Genomic DNA, 23,706 nt, shown 5'->3' with positions numbered 1-23,706 from the left:
GGTATGATTTCTTTTTCTTCTTTTGATTCATTTTAATACCTACCATATGTCTTATTAAATAAATATTTGGATCATTATAAGGGTATATATGCCTTCTTGTTTCTTTATTCTTGAATAGAAAGTAGGTATGGACAGGACTTAGATCGATTTAACTGATAGGTCATCGAATCAATATCTCAATGGGCTTGAAAGTTTTTGGATTTTGCATTTGACAACAGCATGGGTGATACAAGGATTTATTGTCCCTGCAAAAAATGTTACAATCGTTACTTTGTTACAAAGGAGGTAGCAAGAGCACATATAATAGTTGATGAGTTTTGGTCAAAGTACAAAAATTTGGACTCATGGTCAGAGACACCAATCATTATATGTTGACAAATATATGGGGAATAGTTTTGGTTCAGTTGTGGATGATGATATATGAGGCATTTGAGCATCCAAATTTGGATTCTAGTATGAGGAATGATGGCTGAACAGAAAATGAATATGGTGAGGGGCCAAATGATGAGACTACAAATTATTTCACATTGATTTTGATACTAAATGGAAATGGAAGCCAATAAAAGAAAATGCACAAAAATTTAGTACACAACTGGGAGTTATAGCACGAAATGCCCGAAAGGTCCCTTTGACAAAAGTTTCATGGAGTGGTATGCCTGATCATATATTAGATGACATTTGGAAAGATGTGCAGGTAAACAACAAAACACTAATTTCAAACATGCTAGTATTATTTTTTTGGTTAAATGCTAGTATTTTTAATGATTGCTATCTATTAATTGTAGGATAACACGGATGTCCCTGACGCATATAGACCCCATTGCTTAAAGATTGTTGGTAACAGATGGAGAGATTGGAAATGTCGGCTTAAGAAAGAATGGTATGACAAATATGAGACCAATGAAGAGCGTTTAGCCATCACTCCTCCTCAAGTCCCTACAGACCAATGGAAGATACTTGTAAAGTATTGGGGTCTGCCTAATGTTAAGGTACATAGACATAAGATACAATTACTAAGTTAATAGTGGTAATGAATGTTGACCGAATTAAGCATATTGTAGGAATGTTTTGAAGCAAATAAGGCTAATCGTGCACTAGGAAGTGCCCCTCATAGGACCGGTCGTACTTCTTTTGCTCAAGTGAAAAATAAAGGAAGAGTACTAATATTAATTAAATTTTTTTAGCATGCAGTGATTCCAGATTTTAAATTCATTATCCATTCATTTGTGAGTATAATCTAGTTATGTAGGAAAAAATCTATGGCCAAACTTGACAACATTATTATAAAGAAATTTTTTATTGCTAACATGGTTAAATTTCCTTTGTTATTAAGATGGAAGAGAAATGAGAGAAAACAGATCGGTTGAGCTTGTTTATGCAAACACGAAAAAAGAAAAAAAAGAATGAGGATGAGGAAGTTTTTGACTATGAGAGTGCAAATATTATTGTAAGTATGATGTAGTTTTTTTTTCTTCTAAAAGTATATGTGGAATATTGACCCAAAAAAGAAGAAAAAACGAATATGTAGGGTTGTGCATATGTTGTATCTCTTGACTAAGTTCAATATTGCATTATGATTTTATAGAATCAATTCAATCAATACTTGGAAGAAAGGGAGGAGTATGAACAAGACAAGGATTATAGAGAGGAGGTGTTTACTAAAGTTATGGGACCTGATGGACATGGACGTGTTCGTATGTATGGGACAGGTATTACTCCATCTCAAGTGTTTGGTCAAAGTTCAAGAGTTCCTGACATTGATGAGAATAACATACGAGAGGAGCTAGAGAGACAATATCAATCCCAAATAGATGATCTTAAATCTCATTATGAATCTAAACTTGGAGATCTACAATCCAAGTATGAGGATCTGAGTTCGCAAATCCATGTCATGAAAGCTCATGTTGGTTTCCAAGCTAACCCAACTGAAAGTGGAAGTGAACAGGTATAATATGTTTTAGTGTAACTTTGATCTCTTTTTACTTTATTATAAAGAATAAATTATAGTGAAGAGTTAATTAATATTGATTTCCATCTAACTTTTTGTGTATATATATATATATTGGTGAGTTACAAATTCCAGATGCATCAAGCCTGCACCAACGAAGACTTAGTGTGAGTAGTGAACAACAACATTAATTTGACCCAGAAGCATAAAAGCATGAAGCAATTGTTTTCATTAAAGGTGTGTTCACAAATATTTACGACTCAAGAAAAATTGTAAATTTTAAAAATAATTTATTAATGGTTTTTAAATTTCTTTTTTCAGGTTCGAGTGAAGGATCAAAGACAATCATAATTCTCTTAGTATAATCTTGTGAATTTTGTTTGGGCATTTGAAACCAAAAATGTGTTTATTCACTTTAGAGACAATGTTGTTCGCCCTTTGACTTTAAATTATTCTTTCCACGATTGTTACTTACGTTTAGTTAATATATCAAATATTACAGTGATACATGAATGGTTTTTTTTATTATATTAATGTTAGTAATTACTAAAAATACTTGAATATATCATAATACACTATGTTATTTTAGTTTTGGTGAGTGTCTTACTCTTATTGTGAATATTAAAAATAAATGACGTAAAGTTAGTTTTTGTTGGGTATGTATCTGTATTAACGACATTCAATAGCCGTCGTTATTACTATTTACGACGGGTTCAAAGTGTCGTAACAATTATTTTTAAATCCGACGAAGAAACGGTTGTGACGCTATGCCTGGCATTGTAATTGGTTTTCACGACGGGTAAAACCGTCGTAATAAGCATCAGAACCTTTTGCGACACCAGTTGGTTACGACGCGTGAACAAGCGTCGCAAGACCGTCATAAAAAGGCATTTGCGACGTATGCTTGATCTTTCACGACGGGTTTCTAGCATTGCATCTAGCCCTTTTTTTTCTTTTTTTTTTTAAAATAGTGAGAGAATGAGATGACCTACATGTTTGAAAATAATTAAATGAAGATAGGAAAAGATAGGGAAAGATAAGGGCATCCAATAAAGTGAGATGAACAAAGATGAACAATAGTTCAGAACATGATTGAAACAAGACAATATGGGAAATGGTTCAGAAAATAATTGAATGAAGATAGGAAACGAGAGGGAAGGATAAAGGAATCCAATAAAGTGAGATGGACAAAGTTGAGCGATGGTTCAGAACACGATTGAAACAAGACAAGATGAGAAATGGTTCAGAAAATAATTGAATGAAGATAGGAAACGATAGGGAATGATAAAGGAATCCAATAAAGTGAGATGGACAAAGTTGAGCGATGGTTCAGAACATGATTGAAATAAGACAATAGGGAATGGGAAAGTGTTCAGAAAATAATTCACAAGTGGAGGTGGGCAAAAATTCAGAACATTATTGAATAAGGATAAAGGAATCCAATGAAGTAAAAGTAAAAGTAAAAGTGGAAGACAATTATGACATTGGCTTCAATGAAGGGTTCAAATTATTCTGGGCAAACACAAAAGTAACAGCTCCAGGGATTGCTGCCGCTTTTAAAAAAATCGTGTAGTTCCATTATTTTTAATATAAATCGTGTGCTAGTTGTTTTTACTTTCAAAGTCCATGAAATAAAATGTTGTCGTACTTGTTTTTATTTTTAAGTGAAATTCTATTATGTTTGGAGTTTTAATTTTTTTAAGGTTAAAATGTTTAGAAAATTCAATCACGAATGTTGAAACAAAAATAATGTCAAGAAAATTTAGGGATTAATCATTCTTAAACAAGTTAATTAATCTGCAAGGTTGGAGGAAAAAAATTTTGAATCTTGAAAATACATGAATAATTGTATTGTGGAGGGTGAAAATTTGAGTTTATCCCCAATATGGTTGGAGATGGCCTAAACAGGCCAACATGGGCATTACATTCTTTGTAATTTTTTTTTTTTTTTGAATGGTTGAACGCAATTAACAAAGTGAGAACGGATAAGTTGGATTTTGGTTGATTATTTACAAATGAATGACTATTTATAGAATTTGTGATGAGTTTTAGGATTGGATATGATTTAGATAATTTTAAATTATTATTTTGACGATTGGATTGTAAATTATTATTATTTTTAATCCGTTAAAATCAATCTGGAAAAATCTGGACTGTTAGATCAATTCTACCCGTTGGGTTTGCTGCTGGAAAAATCAGGCCGAAGTTCGCCTGGTTGAGCGCCTACGTTATTTTATTGACCGCCCAAAGACACCTCTTGGGGCTAATTGGCACAATGTGTTGGGCCTGGCCTAACACGCAGGTCCATGGACAAACTTTTGACGTACGAGTGTTCTGTTTTGGGCTTTTGGCTTTTAGGTGAAAAGAGCAATTTTTTCAATTCTGGCTTTTTGAGAATTTTGAAAGAAAATTCTAAATGCGCGTTGGATGGATCCTCCTCGGTCTCGCTACACGTGCTGTTGTCAGCTGATCATGTGCGTCTTCGTCTTCGTCTGAATCCTGAGTTTGATTTGATGTCAGCTTCCCATTTTGAACTTGAACGGCTCAACCCCACAACCCCACCAAAACATAACTCTCTCACTTTCGCTCTCTCTCTCTCTCTTTCTCTCTCTCACTCTCAGTCCCCACTTCTCTTTGTTGACTTTTTCCTCCATTTTCACACACACAAAAACACCCACTTCACTTCAGCTTGTCCAAGTTCCATAGACTTTGTCACTTTGACAAAGAAACAAAAAGAAAGCAAGCAGTGGTGGCATGTAGCACTCAGCAATGGGCTGCTTCCAGTCCAAAACAGCACACCTCCCTTCCCCAGACCAAGACCCTCCTGTCACAGATCCAGGTTTTTATCTTTTGCTTCTCTTACTCTTTTCATTTCCTTTTCTGGGTTTCAAAGTTTCAATATTTTATTGTCATAACATGATTTAAACAAGCAAAACAATTGATTAGTGTTTGAACAATAACTGTTTTGATGTGAAAGCTAATGAAGAGGAATTAGAAGATGAACAAGCAGTTCCTGCTTTTAAAGAGTCCAGTCTAGCAGAGCTAAGAGCAGCCACCAATGGGTTCAACTCAGAACTTATAGTCTCCGAGAGTGGGGAGAAGGCGCCCAATGTTGTTTACAGAGGCAAGCTTCGCAATAATCGATTGGTGGCCATTAAACGCTTTTCTAAGCAATCTTGGCCCGACCCACATCAATTTTTGGTATGTCATTGCCACTGAGGTTGTGTATTTTATGTGCTTGTGTTTTTGCGTAAGTGTGTTTTTGCGTAAATGGGGTTTTTTTGGATTGTATGTAGGCGGAGGCTGCCGGGGTTGGCAAGGTTAGGCACAAACGTTTGGTGAATTTGATCGGGTGTTGTGCTGAGGGAGATGAGAGGCTGTTGGTGGCAGAGTACATGCCTAATGATACTCTCTCAAAGCACCTCTTTCACTGTATATTTTTATCCTTTTTATGCATATTTCTGCTTATAAACTATTTATTTTAGATAAATAGTAGTGTTGCTAATTTTCTATAAGCCCCATAATTTTGGAACATATAATATGATTTAGTTTTGCTTGGGTCAATCGTTGAGTTGCAACTTTATTTGGAAGTGATCACCAATCATAAATGAACATGGTTAGCTGTATCCAAGGACTCTAACTAGTCACTTAGCTCTAGCAATAGTCCTTTTTCTGGTGTAAGTATTGTGTATCTTAAGTGTTCTATATGCAAGTTACATATGTTAAATGAGATGCCCATAGTATTTGGTGCTATTGCTGGGGTCTGTGCTATAGGCATTTCTGTTTATTAATTTTTTTCACATGTTCTTTATTGTAGGGGAGAAACAGCCATTGCCATGGGATATGCGTGTGAGAGTTGCATACTATATTGCACAAGCCCTTGATCATTGCAATACAGAAAACCGAAAACTGTATCATGACTTAAATGCATACAGAGTTCTCTTTGATGAGGTACATAATATTCAAACACAATGCTTTAGTGCTTCATTGACTTCAAAACCTAATTATTGGAATCAAGATAGAGCCTTACTGAAACTTTCTTTTTCTGAACTGGTTGAGTGCCTGTGGCTGATTCTCTCGTTCACATTGACGGAGCATATTTTGTGGTGTTAATATTGAACTTACCCTAATTATTGTTGAACTTAATTTTTGATTGGATCACAGGATGGTGACCCGCGGTTGTCTAGCTTTGGTCTGATAAAAAATAGCCGAGATGGAAAAAGCTACAGTACTAACTTGGCTTATACTCCACCTGAATTTTTGCGGACAGGTATGCCATTTTTTCAGCATATAGCATTAGATTTTTATTTGTGACAAGATTTCAATATGATGATATTTGATCTTGTGTCATAATGGTTAGCGATATTCATGAGAGCAGAAAATAAAATAACTAGTCAAATGATGATAGGTTCTACTTAAAAGTTAAAACCCAAAAGAAAATAGGGAAAAAACAAAGCTATTACAGAAAGCGATAGTAAAGCTTAACATGATAGGTTCTAACTGGTGAAGTTAGAACAGCAATATTGTGGATCAAGATGTGAAAGATATTCCCTGAAACTCACATTTTGTTATCATGTGCTTCTTATGGTTTGAGCATTACTATTTACCAATACGAAAGACCCAGAGGCTTTATTCTCTAGTTCCCCTAAGCAAGCTTCAATTTCCCTGCTTTCCAAAGAAAGTGAAGTCTCTTGCCTGATTTCAACATAGAGGAAATATTTCGACTTCCCATCCTTGATTTTGTTGCATGATCAGTCTTGTTAAAAATAATAATGCCATTGATGATTAAAATGCAATTAAGTCCTTATTCTTCTTTTTTTGCCTTTTGTTTTGGATATAAAACTGAATTTCACTAATTGAAAGAGGAAGTAAAATGTGGTGGAGAAGATATCCACTGAGCCTGATGAACTAAAACCTGCTTGCTTCACTGACAAGACCAATGACACCAACAGATAAGACTTCCAATACAACATATCACAGCAATGAAACCGAAAAAAAGAGAGCAGAATTCCAATCAGACAATATTGCAGAAAAAGAACTATCCCTAAACTCTCGAAAAGTGAACTGGTAGCAGAATGATAGGATAATTTATGGTATGTTTCAGATAATGGTTACAAAACAAATACCGTTATCTTTTGTAAATAATAAAATGTATGGTTTTTGCAGGTAGGGTCATTCCAGAGAGTGTGATCTACAGTTATGGAACTGTTCTTCTTGACCTTTTGAGTGGAAAACATATCCCTCCTAGCCATGTATACATTCTTCACATATTTTATCTTTAATTTTCTTCACTATCTCAAGCTTCATGGATTTTCACTCTTTAGTTCAATCATGTGATATTTATATTTACTGTCAAATCATGCTGACGATCTGCTGTTAGAGAATCTAAAGAGAGTGAATGGAAAGGCAATAAGGCAAGAGTAAGAGGGGTAATATTTCCAGAGGCAGTGGTAGTAATCAACCCCCACTAAAATTCCTCAAAACACAAAGGAAAAGAGTGTTGCATTACGAGCCTCCAGTGGCAGCGTCATCCCATAGACCATATAGATCTTCTGTTGAAAAAAAAGAATTAAAGATATGTTGTCGAGAGTAATACTAAAGAGACAATGGTTTGACTTATAAGTAATACGAGATTGTTTCCCTAAATAGTCATCCCCCTATTGTTTCAAACATAATGTTTGCAGCTCCACAAGTAGGTACAAGCATTGTCTCTCGTTGTCTAAATTGGATCACATTTTGACATTTAATTCTTTTAGACTAATCATATGCCTACATTTATGTTAACTTGGGATGGTAGTACTTACACCATCTGCATATGGAATAAAGACTAATTACTTGAGCAGAAATAATGGATTACGTAGGTAGCTAATAGCTATAAACAAAAATGAAAAACCAATGGATGCTCCATAATGTGCGAGGGATGGACTTGACCAACAAAATTTACCATTGTTAATTTTATGGTTATACCGAGGGCTACATTGTCTTTTCAAATGAGTTGATGCTATAAACAACTGTTTGAGCCCAGCCTCATTGTTGAGAAGCTATTGAGGGCCATATAGTTGGTCGTGAATAAAGTAGCAACAAGTCCCATCAACACAGTAACCAACTGTGTTGTAGCTACCCTGCTAACTATTGTCTACTTGCTGCAAGTCTAAGCACTACATATAGCTTTCTTTGCAATTAATGATGTGTAAGACTGTTTGTTCTTCGATGTCATGGAATCATCGATTGTTATGGTGTTTCATTGTCTTTAACGATTGGAGCACACATGTCGTGTACAAATTCTTACTTTGCAGAATTATCTTTCTTGTTGTTTCCTAGGCACTGGACTTGATAAGGGGAAAAAATTTGTTATTATTAATGGATTCATCCTTAGAAGGACAATATGCCAATGAAGATGCAACTGAGTTGGTTGAACTGGCCTCAAAATGTCTTCAATATGAGGCTAAAGATCGACCAGAGATCACATTTCTTCTTTCAGCTGTAGCTCCCCTCCAAAAGCAGACAGAGGTATTTTGAAGAGCCTTTGTGCCTGATTGAAAAGCTAGGATTTTGTGATAACTTGGTTTGTAATTACTTCTTATGTTTTATGCTTACTAAGATGTTCATTTGCTCACATTGGTATTTTAGGTTGCCTCACTTGTTCTAATGGGTTTAACTAAAACTCCAGTGGTGCTGCCAAGCATGCTTTCTCCCCTTGGAAAGGCTTGTGTACGGATGGACCTTTCTGCAGTTCATGAGATTTTGCTAAAAACTGGTTATAGAGATGAAGAGGGTGCAGAAAATGAAGTGAGTTTCTTTTCTTCTGTATGTAGGTGAACCACACAGACACAGACACACATATATATGTATATATATAACTTAAATGTGATAATCTTACCATATTAAGGAATTAAAGAACGCAACCTTCTTCCATTAAGTAAAGTTTCTTGAGCAAATGCCGCTATGTTACCTAAAACTTGGTTGATGGTCGACATCAGTTTTGCTTAGCCTCTGTAACACATCTCTTTAAATATAGTTTTCTGTCTTAAACTATGTTCTTAGTAGTTTGCTTTTCTATAGGACTATTTTTTTTAGTTTTCATTTACAAATGCTTGCGAGTTGTAATCTTATATAATGATCACTTTCACTGCAAATGTGTTCTGAAGCTGTCATTTCAAGAGTGGACACAACAAGTGCAAGATATGTTGAATACCAAGAAATTTGGGGATATTGCGTTTAGAGACAAGGATTTTAAAAATGCTGTGGAGTATTATTCAAAGGTATTTTCTTTAATTTCTGTTGTTCGTTACATTTACCATTATTCTTTAAAGCAGAATTTGATTCCTATGATGTACTGCTCTAGTTAGCAATTTCTGATATTAAAATATTGAAATGGGGATGCCATGTTCCTTAAAGCATCTTTTGACTGTAAGATTTTTATTTTCCATTAAAGTGGAATAGTACCTTTTACAAAATCTTTCTGGCTCTTAAAATCATACGAGCAGAAAATGACAAACAAATTATCCAGAAACTCCTACTTTCCATATGGTAGGTGCCACTGATGCGATTGTTGTCCGGTTACCATTTGATACACAGTCCAAAGGAATCTTTCTATTTGGGGGACTTGATGAACCACAGACCACAGAAAAGATTTTCTGGGGAACGAACTACTTTATAAACACATTTAAGCAATTTTTGGTTTTTGGAATACAAACACATTTAAGGCTTAATATAAGGAAAAGGTGACCTGAACCGTGAGCACTTGCAGACATGTCAATATATTTCAGCAAAAAAAAAGGAGGAAAATATCAGTCTATTTCTATCTTTAGAATTGTATTTTAATATTTGATCATTGTTACTTGCACAGTTGGTTTCCATGATGTCTGTTCCTTCGGGTACCGTATTTGTGAGGCGAGCCCTCGCCTACTTAATGAATGGACAGCCAGAATTAGCTTTGAGAGATGCCATGCAAGCTCAGGTGTGCTTGCCCGAGTGGCCAACTGCCTTCTACATGCAGGCTCTCGCCCTCTCCAAACTGGGAATGGAAACTGATGCTCAGGACATGCTAAACGACGGAGCTTCCTTTGAAGCGAAGAAGCAAAACAGCTGGCGCAATTAGATTATGAAGCTGAGGAGATGGTGGTGCCAAGGTCTTTGAATTTTCAGCCACTTTTCACCCTAATGCTGTTGTTGCTTAGAGTCCATGATCAAATGTAAGCAGGTTTGGTTTAGATTGAGGGTTATTTTAGGTTGACACCCTCATCTTCTAGTTGGAAAGTAGTTCTACACAAATGTATAACCAAAATTTCAGATGAGAAATAAGTAACTAGATGTGTAATCAGCTGTTCAATCAAATTTACAAAGTTCAGTTTTCTAACTTGGATTTTTGTGTACATAGAGAGAGTACACCCAGAAACCCTCAAGAAACATACCCATGAATCTCCTTTTCTGGGAGTATCAGCTACTTGGTAAAATGTATATTTTTTTAATGTGCATAAAAACCAGTGAGCCACTCTTTTTAAATACGAAGGTATTAGTGAAAATTTTAACATTGAAATTTAGGTCTTCCTGTTCGGCTGCCAGACGACATACATTTTGTGCAACAAATTCAATCTCACCCCCATATTTCACTCTTCCTATCATTAGCCATCAGCATAAGATTGTACATCAAGAACAAGCTACACGCCTCATCAGCCTAGCCTAGCACCCTTTGTGTTCTGTGCCAAGCTGGTTTTGATAAAGTGGTAAAATGCATTTTCGGTCCATCTATTTTGACTGCCTCGACAAGGAGGGGATTGTATTGTTCCTGAGATGGTTGTTGGGCTTATGTGTTAAGATTGTTGGGAAATTTGTTCCTCTCGTCACGGCAATTACTGATGGAAAGACAAAATAAATAAAATGCTAAGATGACCATGAGTGAAACAAAAGAGCACACCAAGAATAAATAAATAATTACACTCACACTCACATTTGAGTTGTTGGATGCCTCACTTCATGCCAAAATGAGAATAAACCCTCTTTAGGCCATCTCCAACGCTTGGGGTGGAAACCCAAATTATCATCTCTGACTCTATAAATACCCTTACATTTGTTAAATAATAACTAAAATCATTTGTTCCTTTCTCATTTATTCTGTCATTCTTATTGGATATGGCCCCAAAAACCTTGAAGAGTGTGAATTGAAAACCACAAGAAGATGAGACATTATGCAGAGGGCATGTTTCTATCATTGAAGATAGGGTTGTTGCTTGTTGGCAACAATCAACCAAACAACACATTTTGTTGCTGATTGTTATCATCATAATCAAAATCTAATAGCATTTGTAATAGCTTGCCAGTGGAAGAAAATAATGGCAACAAGATAAAAGAGGATGACAACACAATAATTTAATGAAAAGACGAGGAGATAGAGGAAATGCAGAGAATCCAAGAAAAGTTAAGATGAGTAGACAAAGGAGATGGGCACAAAATTATAAATAATTGAAAGAAGATAAGAGGAGATAGGCACCAAGTCAAAAAATAATTTAAGCCATGTGGGATGATGGCCTACAAGTTTTCATTTTAATTGAAATAAAATTTTGTTTAGATTAAAATGTGAAGAAAAATAAATCGCCAAGTTATAAACAATAATTAACCCAAAAAAAATTCTGCCCAAAATATATCAAAAGCGTTTTGAATAATTAGAAAACGTTTTTAACCATTTCAATTTCAAAAACAGTTGCCTAAGAGCAACTCCAGCGATCAGGCCAATTTAAAAAACAGTTTCAAAAACATTTGCCTCATGCCCTCGATTTTAGTTATTGTATTGGTGGGTCCTGTTGCCAGGCTGCTGTGTATTGGCTCCAGTCGAGTTGGAGCTTTCTAACTGCCTGCTGCCGTGTCTTGTTTCTTTGCCGACCTTTTCTGCGTTTTTGTTGTGTTGGGCTTTTGTGGACTTGGCTTCTTTTGGTCGTCGATTATTTTTTTTAACTCTTCCACAAGTTTCACGCTGATATAATTTTCTGTCGATATTATTTATTATTTTTCAGTTAATTATGATAACCACATGTTTCATTCACATTAGAAATTATTTAATAATTAAATTAATAGATACCTTCTTCTTACAACAGAAGAAGCATCCAAGTTGAGACAAAAGGGACAAAATCCAACAGGGATGTTTTCGTTAATTAAAATTTTAAATGCGAAACTAAAATATAGAAAATAAAAAAATAATGAAAGGAAAAAAGAAAAAAGAAAAGAGGAAATTAATGATCCTGAAGCTATATTATATTGTGACAAACTTCAATGGACTCTAATACATATTTAACCACTTTTTGTTATCATCTAGAACAAAAGTATTCATTTATACTTTACAATAGAATTTGTTTCTAAGCTACACATCGAAATGATTGAGAAAATTTAATATGGTAAATGCTACCTTGACTTATTTAGGACTTAATTTTTCTTTTGCTTTAGAATTTAACGAGTGTAAAAATACCATTTCGTTGTTAATTTTCATATTTCAGTATTTTTTAGACTACAATTTGACATGTTTAGAAAGAAAATCTTCTTTTCAGTTGTACTTTGTTATTCTAGCAAATAATAAATAAACAGATTTTGGATTTTATAATATGTCTTTTGCAATTCGGTTATAACGAGAAAAAATAAAAAAAAAATCAGTTGGAACGAAAAAACACTTCTTTTGGGGTTTCGTTTTCTTCTGACCAACTTCTTTTCGTTTTGAACGACTCAAGGACGTTCTACGAGCGTCTCTATAAAAAAAAACGTTTTCTTTTCTTTCGGTAATAAATCAAAATTGAAGAAAGACAACACAGTACAGTACATCCATACATAACATAGCTAACCCCATTCACCAACACCTTTCTTCCTCAAGCGCCTTCGACTTCTTGGTCTCTCTCTCTCTCTCTCTCTCTCTCAAGTGTTTTCTTCGGCCTAGATTGATTGAGACATTTAGAACTTTCATGCACATCTTTTATTTTATTGAAGCATCTGTATTCTTTTTCCAGTTAACATTTTTATGTTTGGAATGCATGCATAGCAAGAAGATCATACATTTTATGGATAAAGCAAGACTTGGAAACGGGGCAGCTGAAGAAGTGACTCGTGAATCGCTTATCGCCATTTCTTACCTTGAACCATATAAGATTCTCCCTTCAAATCTCTCATCTGGAAAGTTGAATGGTGAAACTCTGGTTAAAACGATTGATTCTGATCAAGAGAAATTTAGATATGAGCTGATGTCTATTTCCTACTGTTCACCCCAAAAACGTCGCTTTGTATTCTAGCACTTGGTTGGATTGATTTTAAGTAATATGGCCCCTAGAATGGGCTCAAAATGTATTTTATATGGTTTGGTTGTAGGCGTGCCACTAGCGGTTATTGTTAAGCCTAATAAAAAAAGTGTGATTCAAACATAAATAAAGTGAAAGTCTTGTGTCTTAAGAAATCTTAATTTTTTTCGAGTCATTGTGCTTTAAGTAGAGAATTGACATAAATTGATTATTTTCTATGCCCGTTTATTAATATTCCACTTGTATGATGTAAGAACTAAAAGAACAGAATGCTAAAAATGTAATAGGACTCAGAGAACTTCTAGTTATTGTTGTAGAAATGGTCTCGAATTGACAATATAAGTTAAAGGAATCGAAAAGGAGTCCCATCAGTTTGAAATACAAGCAAATAAAGAAATCAGACTGAACTAATTCTAAATCGGACTGAATGAAGTTAAAATACATTGAAACTTCAATCTTCCTTTTGTTTTCCACTCAGTTTTTTTTCTATTTCTCCGATGAATGTACTTGCCATGGACATATTCACGCAGCCCACAAAGACCTCGGATTCTGGAAAACATGCTTTTGAGCATTCACAACCACGCTCTCTATTTTTTGTAATTAAATTTTAGCTAAAAACATATAAAAGTTATTTTTAAAACTCTTTATAAAATTTCAACTCCAATCATACTCTCTAGTTTTGGGGAGTCATAAATGCTATAACTCTTTTTTAATTGGTCAATCTCTATTAAAAAATAATATAAAAAATCGTTAGCAGTAATTAAAGGTTTGAAATATTCGTTAAATAAAGCAGCATTAAATTATAAGGAGCCACTACGAGTCCTTTCTCTCTTATCAGATTTAGGAGCTCCTAGAGTCTCCTTATTTTAAGAGGTGGATAGGAAGCATGGTTGAAGTTGTATTTTTCCAATTCCTCCCTAAAATTTGTCTAAGGAGATGGTTTAGAGAAGCCCATTGTGGATGCTCTAATGATGAATATTATGTATACCGTAATCTTCGATAAAAAAACCTTCTTCTTGTTGGTATTGGCTTCAATTACCAAACCAAAACTCCGCCCCTACCAAAACACCACCACTGCACAACTCTAAAAGTTGGAAGGAAAGTAAGTATTGAAAAAACTATGAGAGAAGATGGAGAGGTGCATCAATTTGGGTGTTCAAATTTTGGGGCTGTCCGACTTTTTAAACTTTCATTTAAGGGGTTGTTTGGTATAACGGACTATCATGGACTGGACTAAATCCTGGGACTGTCTTGGATTCGTTCGAATTGGCCTAAGCTGGATTAAGCACTGACCTATGTTTGGTGCTACATCGGATTAAGAAGCTGGATTGTAAAAATAGTGAAGACCTATGTTTGGTGCTATGTCGGACTAAAAAATGATTATTTTAATATTTAATTTTATTTAGAAATTTTAACCTAAAAATAAATAAATAATAATAAATATATAAAACTTTTAAAAAAATTAAATTAAAAAAATTGAAAATGTTTGTTAAACAATATCAACAGTTAATTTTGAGGGCAAAGGTATTTTCTTTTCTTGAATTTATGGTTTGTGACTCAAAGTTTTCGAAGTGGGTTTGAGACCAAGCTGCGCATCACTTTTTGTGGTATCTTAGTCGTTCTATTCTGGGATGTCATTTTGAACCTCGACTCATTGCATATAGGGCATGTATCCAACGTTTCATGCTCTTTTGTAGAATAACATGCAATTATTTTTGCAAGCGTGGATTTTTTCATAACCCAATCCAAGACCATGCAACACCTTCTGTGCATGTTTATGGTCTTTCGCAAACAATTGTCCGTCGGAAGCATTCTCTTGAAAACCCCCAAAAAGTAATCGAAACACAAGTTCGACATACGATACTTTATTTTTCCGTGCATTAGCTCCACAATGGCAGTGAGAACGGAAAAACTCTCGCACCCCGGGTATAACTCTTGGTTGACATTTTTTAACAGTTTTTCATACTGTTCAAACTCCGCACTGTCTATTGGTGTAGGCAGGTCCTCTTCCCCTTCCTGATTGATGTTGGTCGATGCGAATGGAAAAGCATCCTGTATAATACCCATGACTTGATCATTAGGATCCCCAATAGGTTCAACATTGTCCACTCTTGGGGCATTTGAAGACGAAGCATGGTCTACTTGTTCGCCGTGAAGGTTCCAAATGCTATATGTTTCAATCATTCCATTCCTTACTAAATGAAATCCAACATTTTCAATTGACTCAAACAACGTGTTGTTACACCTCCTACAAGGACAACGGATTCTAGTTGCACCCGGGTTGTGTCTACGTGCAAACTCAATAAAATCCTCGATTCCATCCAAGTATTCGTCTGCGCATCTATTCGGGTTCTGTATCCACCTTCTGCTCATAATTCCCGAAACCACAATCACGACACAACAATCACAACAACTTCATACGAAGTTATAATGTCACCTTATGCCTCCGGTAAGGGCCCTATCCCATTCGGGAATGCATAATCCTGTCACGTAACCTACGGCTACATGAGATTAGATTTCGACGCGGATTAATTTCGGCAGCATCTCGACACAGTTCTTGAAGTGGGCATAGGTATAAATACCTACGTACCACCCGAAGAACGTACCGAGATGACACCGAAATCTCCACAATCGAAACCTAATCCTGTAGCCGAAGATTATGTGACAACACTATGCATTACCAAACTGTCCAAATAATGGGACAATTCAAGAATTAATTGGACCGCAGTCATGCTTACGCATCCATGCACGAAATCCAACTAATCTCGAACGGGAAACTACGTGTTACTAAACATAAAAATAAAAGTACGAAGTTAATTTCAATTAACTTCGTACATCACAACACATTGTGCTACGTCACGCACAATTTCACAACATTATAAACATATAACTTCAAAAAAAAAAATACAAACATAACAAACAAACTTTTACAATAACATACCTTCTCAATCGTTCTCCACCAATCACTAATCACAAATATCCCTAACGAGAACAAAATTAATAGCATTAGTACGAATTTACATTAATACATTTAAACTAACGACACAAAATACATACCTAATACACGTACAGAATTCACAGTAGAGCAGCAGCAGGGAGGGAGAGTGAGAGAGAGGCAGAATGCAATTCTTGCATTCTGCCTCTGCAATGGCAGACACAGATATGGAGAAGAAGGAATTTGCGCGACGAAGATCAGAAAACGTCGCGCAAAACGCTGTCGCGAAAACTCACTTTTCCGTCGCACAAAACCAAATTTCCGTCGCGCAATCACGTGTCGACATCTGATTTTTTGCGCGACGAAAGGAATTGTTCGTCGCACAAAATTCCGTCGCGCATGTAGAAGATAGCGTCGCGCAAACTACACATTTCGTCGCGCAAACTACACATTTCGTCGCGCAAGAGTGCACCGCTATTACACTTTACGCGACGACGGAATTTCCGTCGCGCAAAAACCCACCTGTATATTGGCGCCAAAAAAAATGTTCCCTCGTTTTCTTACGCGACGGTTCATTGTTTCGTCGCGCTAAGTTTTCTTTTGAGACGAAAACGCTCATCGCGCAAAAGTTTTTTACCGCCATAATACGCGCCAATTTTCTTCCATCTTTGCGCGACGAAGAATGTGTATTGTCGCGCAATGATGTCATGCGCGACGATCCTTGTCGTCGCGCAAGATTTTGGCGCCATAACATGGACTTTGCCACTTTTGTGCGACGAAATATATTTACGTCGCGCATAGCCTCTTTCCCGCGACGAAATTATTTGTCGCGCTAGTTTTCTGTACTTTGAGCGACGGAGTAATTTGTTCGTCGCAGAAGTGCTCCTTGCGCGACGAAATTTTGTTCGTCGCGCAAAATTCCGTCGCGCAAATAGTAAATCGTAGTAGTGTGCTTTTGCTGTTCTTGGTCTGGTTAAATTCAATAAGGATGTTTTTGTGGGATTGGTGCTGATGGGTTCGATTGTTAGAGCTTTAATTCAAATGGGTTCATCTTGTTCAATTCAAGTCCTCACTAGACTACTCAAAATCATCAGAACCCCTTTGGTTGATGACATCAATTGAGAAATCCCAAGAATTATCAACCTCCTGGGCTCTGAAGACTTGTCAACTAAAGTGGCAGCCATGAATTGCATTCTTGAAATTGCGTTTTTAGGCAAAGAGGAAGTGATTGGTTAATGCTTGAAGAGGACCTGATCAAGAAGCTTATGGGTGCGCATAGATTATAGGTGGGTTTGCAGTCCAATGAGGACAAAATGAAAGTGTTTGTGGGGAGGAGAGAAAGCCAAAATGGAGGAAAGTGTGGAGAAATTTCCATTTTCAAGGTGTGTGGCAAGTTTGCAGTGCAAGTGGAAGTTGGGGAAGACCTGACTTGAATGATCCTGTCTTAAGAGTTAAATTGGCTAAATGGATGGGTCATAATTATTACGGAGAGCCTGCTTGGTCAAACGATCTTTTATATATTTTTCCAGTAGTAATTTTAGGTATTATTGCATGTAACGTAGGCTTAGCGATTCTAGAACCATCAATGATTGGTGAACCCGCGGATCTGTTTGCAACTCCTTTGGAAATATTGCCTGAGTGGTATTTCTTTCTCGTATTTCAAATACTTCATACAGTGGTTCATTGTTATAAAAAAAAAATTTCTCGTAGAAGAAAGATATTTTTACCTCTTTTTTTTTAGTCGAATTTGTAGAATATGATTGAAGTGTATAATAAGGCTGATTTTGATTAATAAATATGTGTATATCTAAATCTAACTATAACTACTATCGTATTTACGATATTGTAGGGCACGTCCTGCGGAAAAATAGCTCGACGCTAGGATGATAAAAAGCTTAACACCTCTCATTCTTATTACTTTTTCAAATTCAAAAAGAAAAAAAAAATGAAAAGGCCGTCTTATTCAAAACCCCAATCCAATTATGAAATCCCTTATCTCCCACTTCACACCTCCGAACGCACCGTTCTTATCCTTCTGATCCTGTTCTTGATCCAATGTGGAGATAGAGTATGTTCGTTATACCTTTCATGACTCGTTTAGGAATTACCAATTCATGGGGTGGTTGGAGTATCACAGGGGGTACTGTAACAAATCCAGGTATTTGGAGATACGAAGGTGTGGCCGGAGCATATATTGTGTTTTCTGGCTTGTGTTTTTTGGCAGCTATTTGGCATTGGGTGTATTGGGCTGGAGCATATTTTGGATTTATGTTTTAATTAGGTTTTTCTTTATTTTTTGGGCTGTAGCTAGAGTAGGAATAGACATGTGGTGTTTTATTTAAGCATGAGGAGAGATTGGAGACGCCGGAAGAGTACCGCAATTGGCTAAGTTTTATTGTTTCTTCCTTATGTTTTTGTTTATGTCGAGTTCTATGATTATGTGTAACTAATTTTCTTTTGCTAGGGCATGATGTAGCTCTAGTATGATAATCTAGTTTTCTTATTTTACCTGTCTATTGATTGCCGTTTGATGTTGGATTCTTAATCACTGTGCTTAATAACTTGGTTGATTATCTTGAGTTAATCGGATGCAAATTAGAGTAAATACCATACTTAATTTGAGGCTTGCTTCTTGTGATTAGGATTTGTAATTCGTCTAGGGTAAATACCATACTCCTAGGGTTTACATAATTGTTGGAGGCTTTCATTGATCTTAATGAGTTCTATGTATTGATATTTGACCTAAATATCATAGGCGAATTGCATGTAGGAATATACGAGTTAGCCTAAATACCATAGGTAATTCATGAAAAATAAAAACTAAGTGACGATATCAAATGGTTAATTAATAGGTAGGTGAATAAGAGGCTAGATCAGATTATTAGTGGTGAATTCATTGTCCTAGTGCTTTTATCCATTTGAATTTCTCATCCTTGTGTTTCGCGACTTTCTACTTGTTTTGTCTTTTAATTTCGTTGTTAATTAAATCATTCTTTCAAAAACCCATTTTGTGTTTACGTGAGTATGCTACGTGTTTAATTTCTTGTTTATATAATTATAGTAGTTAAAGTATTTAGTGAAGTAAATTAGGTTAGACTAATTGGAAGTTGAACTCAATCCTCGTGGGAATGACCTCGTATTTGACATACTATATTACAATTGACCTTGTACATTTGCGAGTAAAATTTGTGTTTAGACTAATCTTTATAATCTCCATTTCTCAGGTTGTCTAAAATTCACAATACACCTCTCCTTTTATGAGAGTTTTCCACATCTCTTTTGTGAGAGTTTTATTTATATTGTTATGCCTTGGTTTTTCAAGCTTTATCTATTTTTGATTGTTTCAAGTTTGCAATTTTAGTTGGGATGCTATGTCAGAGTTTCTTTGATCTTACATGATCGTTAAGGAAGACGCATCAAATTGTCTTAATTTTAATATTAAATCGCTATGTTATTGTTATAGCCTTTTGTGATTAGTTTGTATTGATACTTTGTAACTAGTGATTTTTTTGAATTAATATTATTGAACTAATTGTGCTGGAGCTGGCTAGGTAATATTGCTCTTTCAGGTCTCCAGCTGGAGCTAGCTACGTAACATTGCTCTGAGGTCTCCATATAATTAAATTAATAAGATACCTTATCACAACAGAAGAAGCATCTAGCTACTTGAGACAAAAAGACAAAATTCAACAGGGATGTTTTAGTTAATTAAAAATCCAAAATAATTATATATAAAAAAAAAAAGGAAAGAAAAAAAAAAAAAAAAAGAGAGGAGGAAATTAACGATCCAGAAGCCATATTATATTGTTTCTAAGCTACTCATTAAAATGATTGAGAGAAAAATAGTATTGCTTAAAAGATGATGTTTTTCATACGAGATTATTCATTTTTACTCAGAATGAATTAAATATGATGAATTAAATTCTAGATTTTTATTGAAGTTGTTTACTAAATTATATGAATTGAGGAGAGTTAGATCCATATTCTTATTGAAGTTGTTTATTAAACTATATGTAATTCGAGTAGGAATGGTACTAATTATTAAAATATCATCGTTGTTGAATTAAAGTAGATTGTAAACACACCATTAGTTCCTCTAGGACATGAATAGAATTTGGTTGGTAATTTTTTAGACTGAAATTTGACATGTTCAGAAATAAAATCCTCTTTTTAGTTATATTCGTTATTCAAGCAAAAAAATAATAAATAATAAATAATAAATTAAAATTTGGAATTTATAATTTATAATTTTGTTTTGCAACCAAAGCACACATAAAACGTGTGCTGAAACCGAAAGACTCATTTTCATTTTCAGTTATAACAAGGTAAAAACATATTTCAGTTTAAACGAAAAAAACACTTCTTTTGGGGGGTTTTTTTTTCTCTGACCAACTTCTTTTCGTCTTCAACGCCTCGAGAACGTTCTACGAGCGACTCTATAAAAAACCAATTTTTTTTTCTTTTTGGGTAACCAATCAAATCAAAATCAAAGCAGAGATCGAATTGGAGACGGAGAAAAAGAGGCGGCATTTCTCTCTCTCTCTAAAAGCCAACTTGCAGCGTCTCCTTCTCATCTTCTTTTAGGTAAAATCAGTAAAGAAAGAGTGTAGAGACATATACATACGCAAGGTCAAACTTCTCACCTCCATTCACCAAACGCCTTTCTTACTCAAGAGCCTCCGACTTTTCGGTAAGTCCTCTCTCTCTCTCTCTCTCAAGTGTTTTCCTCTTTCTCTTTTTCTCTGAATCGATGTCCATATTCAAAATTTGTTTAGTTTGAATTCCTGTTTGCTTTTTCTCTGATTCTTCCTTGAGCTGAATCTGTTTCTTGATCATTCTTGAAACCAAGACATGGGTTTTGCATATTTTTCTCATCACTTTGATGGGTTGGTGGCTAATTTTCCATATTGTTAAAATTTGAAGTCTTTTTCTTCAATTTTTATGGTTATGCTTGAAGGTCAAATCTAGAAATTGTTTTCTTTGAAGTGATGATTTGAGGTTAATTGGATTATGGAAAGGAGATATACTTATGTAGCTTGAAACACATACAAAATTATTTGGAGAGAGATGGGTTTTGCCCTCTTTGTACATGGTGCTAAGCATAGTTTCCGCCTCTTGTAGTTGCTGGTTGTACCAAGAATTTTAAATTTTTACTTCTTGTTCTATGTTATATGTAACAAGTTATCCCTGTCTTCTCAGTACAATCACTTTTTCTTGATTTTGTTTTCGTTCATATATCTTGTAGTTTGAGGTTTAATAGCTTAAACCATGTGGTAGGGCCTCAATCATGGGGTGTATTCTAGCTGGCAGTTGGTTTCAATTCCTAGTAGGATGCCCTTTCTTTTGGTTGATGCGACTGAATGAAGCTGGAAAACATCAAATCACATATTTCTGCTGGTAGGAATGGTTGGTTTGTGGTGTTATCTGATATGTTGGTTTACTTGTAGTACAATTTGGTGGGACTCTATGTTTGATTGTCTCTAGCTTTTTGGGGGAATTTGTGCCTAGTTCTCACTAGCTTCTTGTGGTTTGCTATTATCTGTTTTCACAGCAATACAATATATTTGATTTGTGTAAGGACTGAACCATTGCTTCTAGCTATTAGTTTCTCTTTATTCAGAGTAGTTACATTATTAGAAAGCAACCCCAGAAACAATTGAGAACACACCTTTAGCAAACATAAACAAACCGAACTTACGATGATGTCTTGAGCCTAATACAGGAGTTACTGTAGTCATAAAAGAAATATTTCAAGGTCGATTTCCATTGTATTCTATTGCTGTTTTTTTATGCGATTCTATATGATGTCCTGTTGTTTTTGTAGTTGCCAGTTGGATCCTTTGCTGTTTGAATAATATGGAGCTCAGCAGTAATTCTTGGTTTTGAGGATGGATTTCTGAATTCTTCTGTTTGAAACTTTTGTGCAATACTATTTTCTTATATGGCTGTAATAGTTGATAATTTGTTGTTTTGCGATAACATGTAACTTTGTGGCTGTATATTGGCTTTGATTTATTGAAGCCCAGATTTACTGAAGTGGTGTATATCCCAAGAAGATCATAAAGTACAAGTACTTGAATCATCATGGCCATTAGCCCTCCCATAATTTGTTGATCTTTCCCCTGATTTTGGCTAGTGAACGGGGATGCATTTCCATCGTAAAATGAACAACTTTGTGACATTATTAATTGAGATATTTGGAACTTTCGTGCACTGTCTTTTATTGAAGCTGTATTCTTATTTATAATCTCTTTTCCTTGTCAGCCATTTTTATCTTAATTCCAGTTAACATTATATGTTTGGATGGATGCAGACCAAGCAAATCAGACATTTTATGGATAAAGCCAGACTTGGAAACGGGGCTCCTGAAGAAGTGACTCGTGAGTCGCTTATCGCCATTTCTTACCCTGAACCAGAGAAGATTATCACTTCAAATCTCTCATCTGGAAAGCTGAATGGTGGAAAGCTGAACGGTGGAAAGCTGAATGGTGAAGCTCTGGTTAAAACGATAGTTTCTGATGGAGAAGATAAGTTCAGGTCTGAGCTGATCTCTATTTCCTACACCCAGTCACCCGAAGTTGGATCCTTACCTGTTAACCATGGGAGAACTTAAAGACTAGGCTGGAAGCCCTTTCTGTATTGATATAATCAAGTGATACTGTGTGCATGGACTTGTATTCCGTGGAAGCTTTTACATATTCTGTAAAATAAACCTAACAGTTCCTTGGGACAATGAATGGAAATGCATTTCCGTCTGGCTTCTTTCTAACCTATTTTAAAAGTTCCCCTTAAAATCTCATAATTTACCCGAAATCTATTGCCTCTTCCAAGTAGAGCCTTGTGTTAAGGGTCCTATTTATTGTTGGGTTGGGCCTCATGAAGAATTCTATAGTGAGGGTTTTATATATTGTTCTTACGTGAGGCCTTATCTCTTAGTTGGATTAAATTGGTTAGTTTGATCCAATGGTTGAGAGATATGACCTCATCTAAAAGCCATATATAAGGGCCTCACTATAGGATCGTTCACTTTTTTAGGTCTTCGTTTAAAAATTATTGATGCAAAAAATTAGCTAAATCTGATTATTATCTGGATCATTTCAACATTTATGGGTGAATCTTAATTTACTAACTGGATAATTTCTACACGCAAGTTTTGCCGAGCAATAAGCCATCACATGCATGGCATGTAAATTGTTCTATGCAAAGATTCCAAGTTAATTGAATCACCACAATAAACAATAAAAAGGTTATAACAAAAAAAATTCTTGCTATTTGTACAACATGGTGTAAGAAATCACTTGAATGAAAAAGATTGGAAAAACAATTACAACATGATTAGTGAGAGGTGTAATACTTTCCATCTAAGATGTCTTGTTTTTCCAAGTACGTGAGAGGTGTTGAAATTTGGCTACAGTTCAAAGCCCATTTGTGTGGGTTGAGAAAGTCTACATGGCCCATTTGTTTAGTGGTTAAGGAGTTGTCGGATAATTATTTCATTTTTAATTTTTAGTTCTCGTTTTTATTTTTCTGGAAAACTGAAAGTATGTTTG

At 35.3% G+C, this 23,706-nt stretch overlaps 1 protein-coding gene and 1 long non-coding RNA gene across 2 annotated transcripts; both read left to right on the top strand.

The window, feature by feature from the left end:
- The first annotated feature begins 4,309 nt into the window (after positions 1-4,309).
- On the top strand, positions 4,310-10,311 carry LOC117618853 (serine/threonine-protein kinase BSK2-like). The gene is made up of 10 exons (XM_034348597.1): positions 4,310-4,787; positions 4,926-5,149; positions 5,245-5,380; positions 5,766-5,899; positions 6,113-6,218; positions 7,115-7,200; positions 8,270-8,458; positions 8,579-8,737; positions 9,097-9,210; positions 9,798-10,311. The coding sequence occupies exons 1-10, from the start codon at positions 4,718-4,720 to the stop codon at positions 10,047-10,049; spliced, it is 1,470 nt and encodes a 489-aa protein (XP_034204488.1). The 5' UTR covers positions 4,310-4,717; the 3' UTR covers positions 10,050-10,311.
- A 10,300-nt stretch (positions 10,312-20,611) lies between these two features.
- Positions 20,612-22,925, top strand: LOC117620143. The gene is made up of 2 exons (XR_004584696.1): positions 20,612-20,846; positions 22,470-22,925. It is a non-coding gene; the product is annotated as an uncharacterized LOC117620143 (long non-coding RNA).
- The last annotated feature ends 781 nt before the right edge of the window (positions 22,926-23,706 follow it).

The sequence above is a fragment of the Prunus dulcis genome, chromosome 2 (genome assembly GCF_902201215.1).
Source record: "Prunus dulcis chromosome 2, ALMONDv2, whole genome shotgun sequence".
Lineage (NCBI taxonomy): Eukaryota > Viridiplantae > Streptophyta > Magnoliopsida > Rosales > Rosaceae > Prunus > Prunus dulcis.
This window is presented reverse-complemented; position numbering and strand designations above follow the sequence as displayed.

Bases quoted from the DNA above. Each gene is read 5' to 3' on its own strand.
- LOC117618853 (XM_034348597.1), top strand. From the start codon at position 4,718: ATGGGCTGCTTCCAGTCCAAAACAGCACACCTCCCTTCCCCAGACCAA. The intron at 4,788-4,925 runs GTTTTTATCTTT...TTGATGTGAAAG, and splicing joins CCCTCCTGTCACAGATCCAG to CTAATGAAGAGGAATTAGAA. The intron at 7,201-8,269 runs GTATACATTCTT...GTTGTTTCCTAG, and splicing joins AACATATCCCTCCTAGCCAT to GCACTGGACTTGATAAGGGG.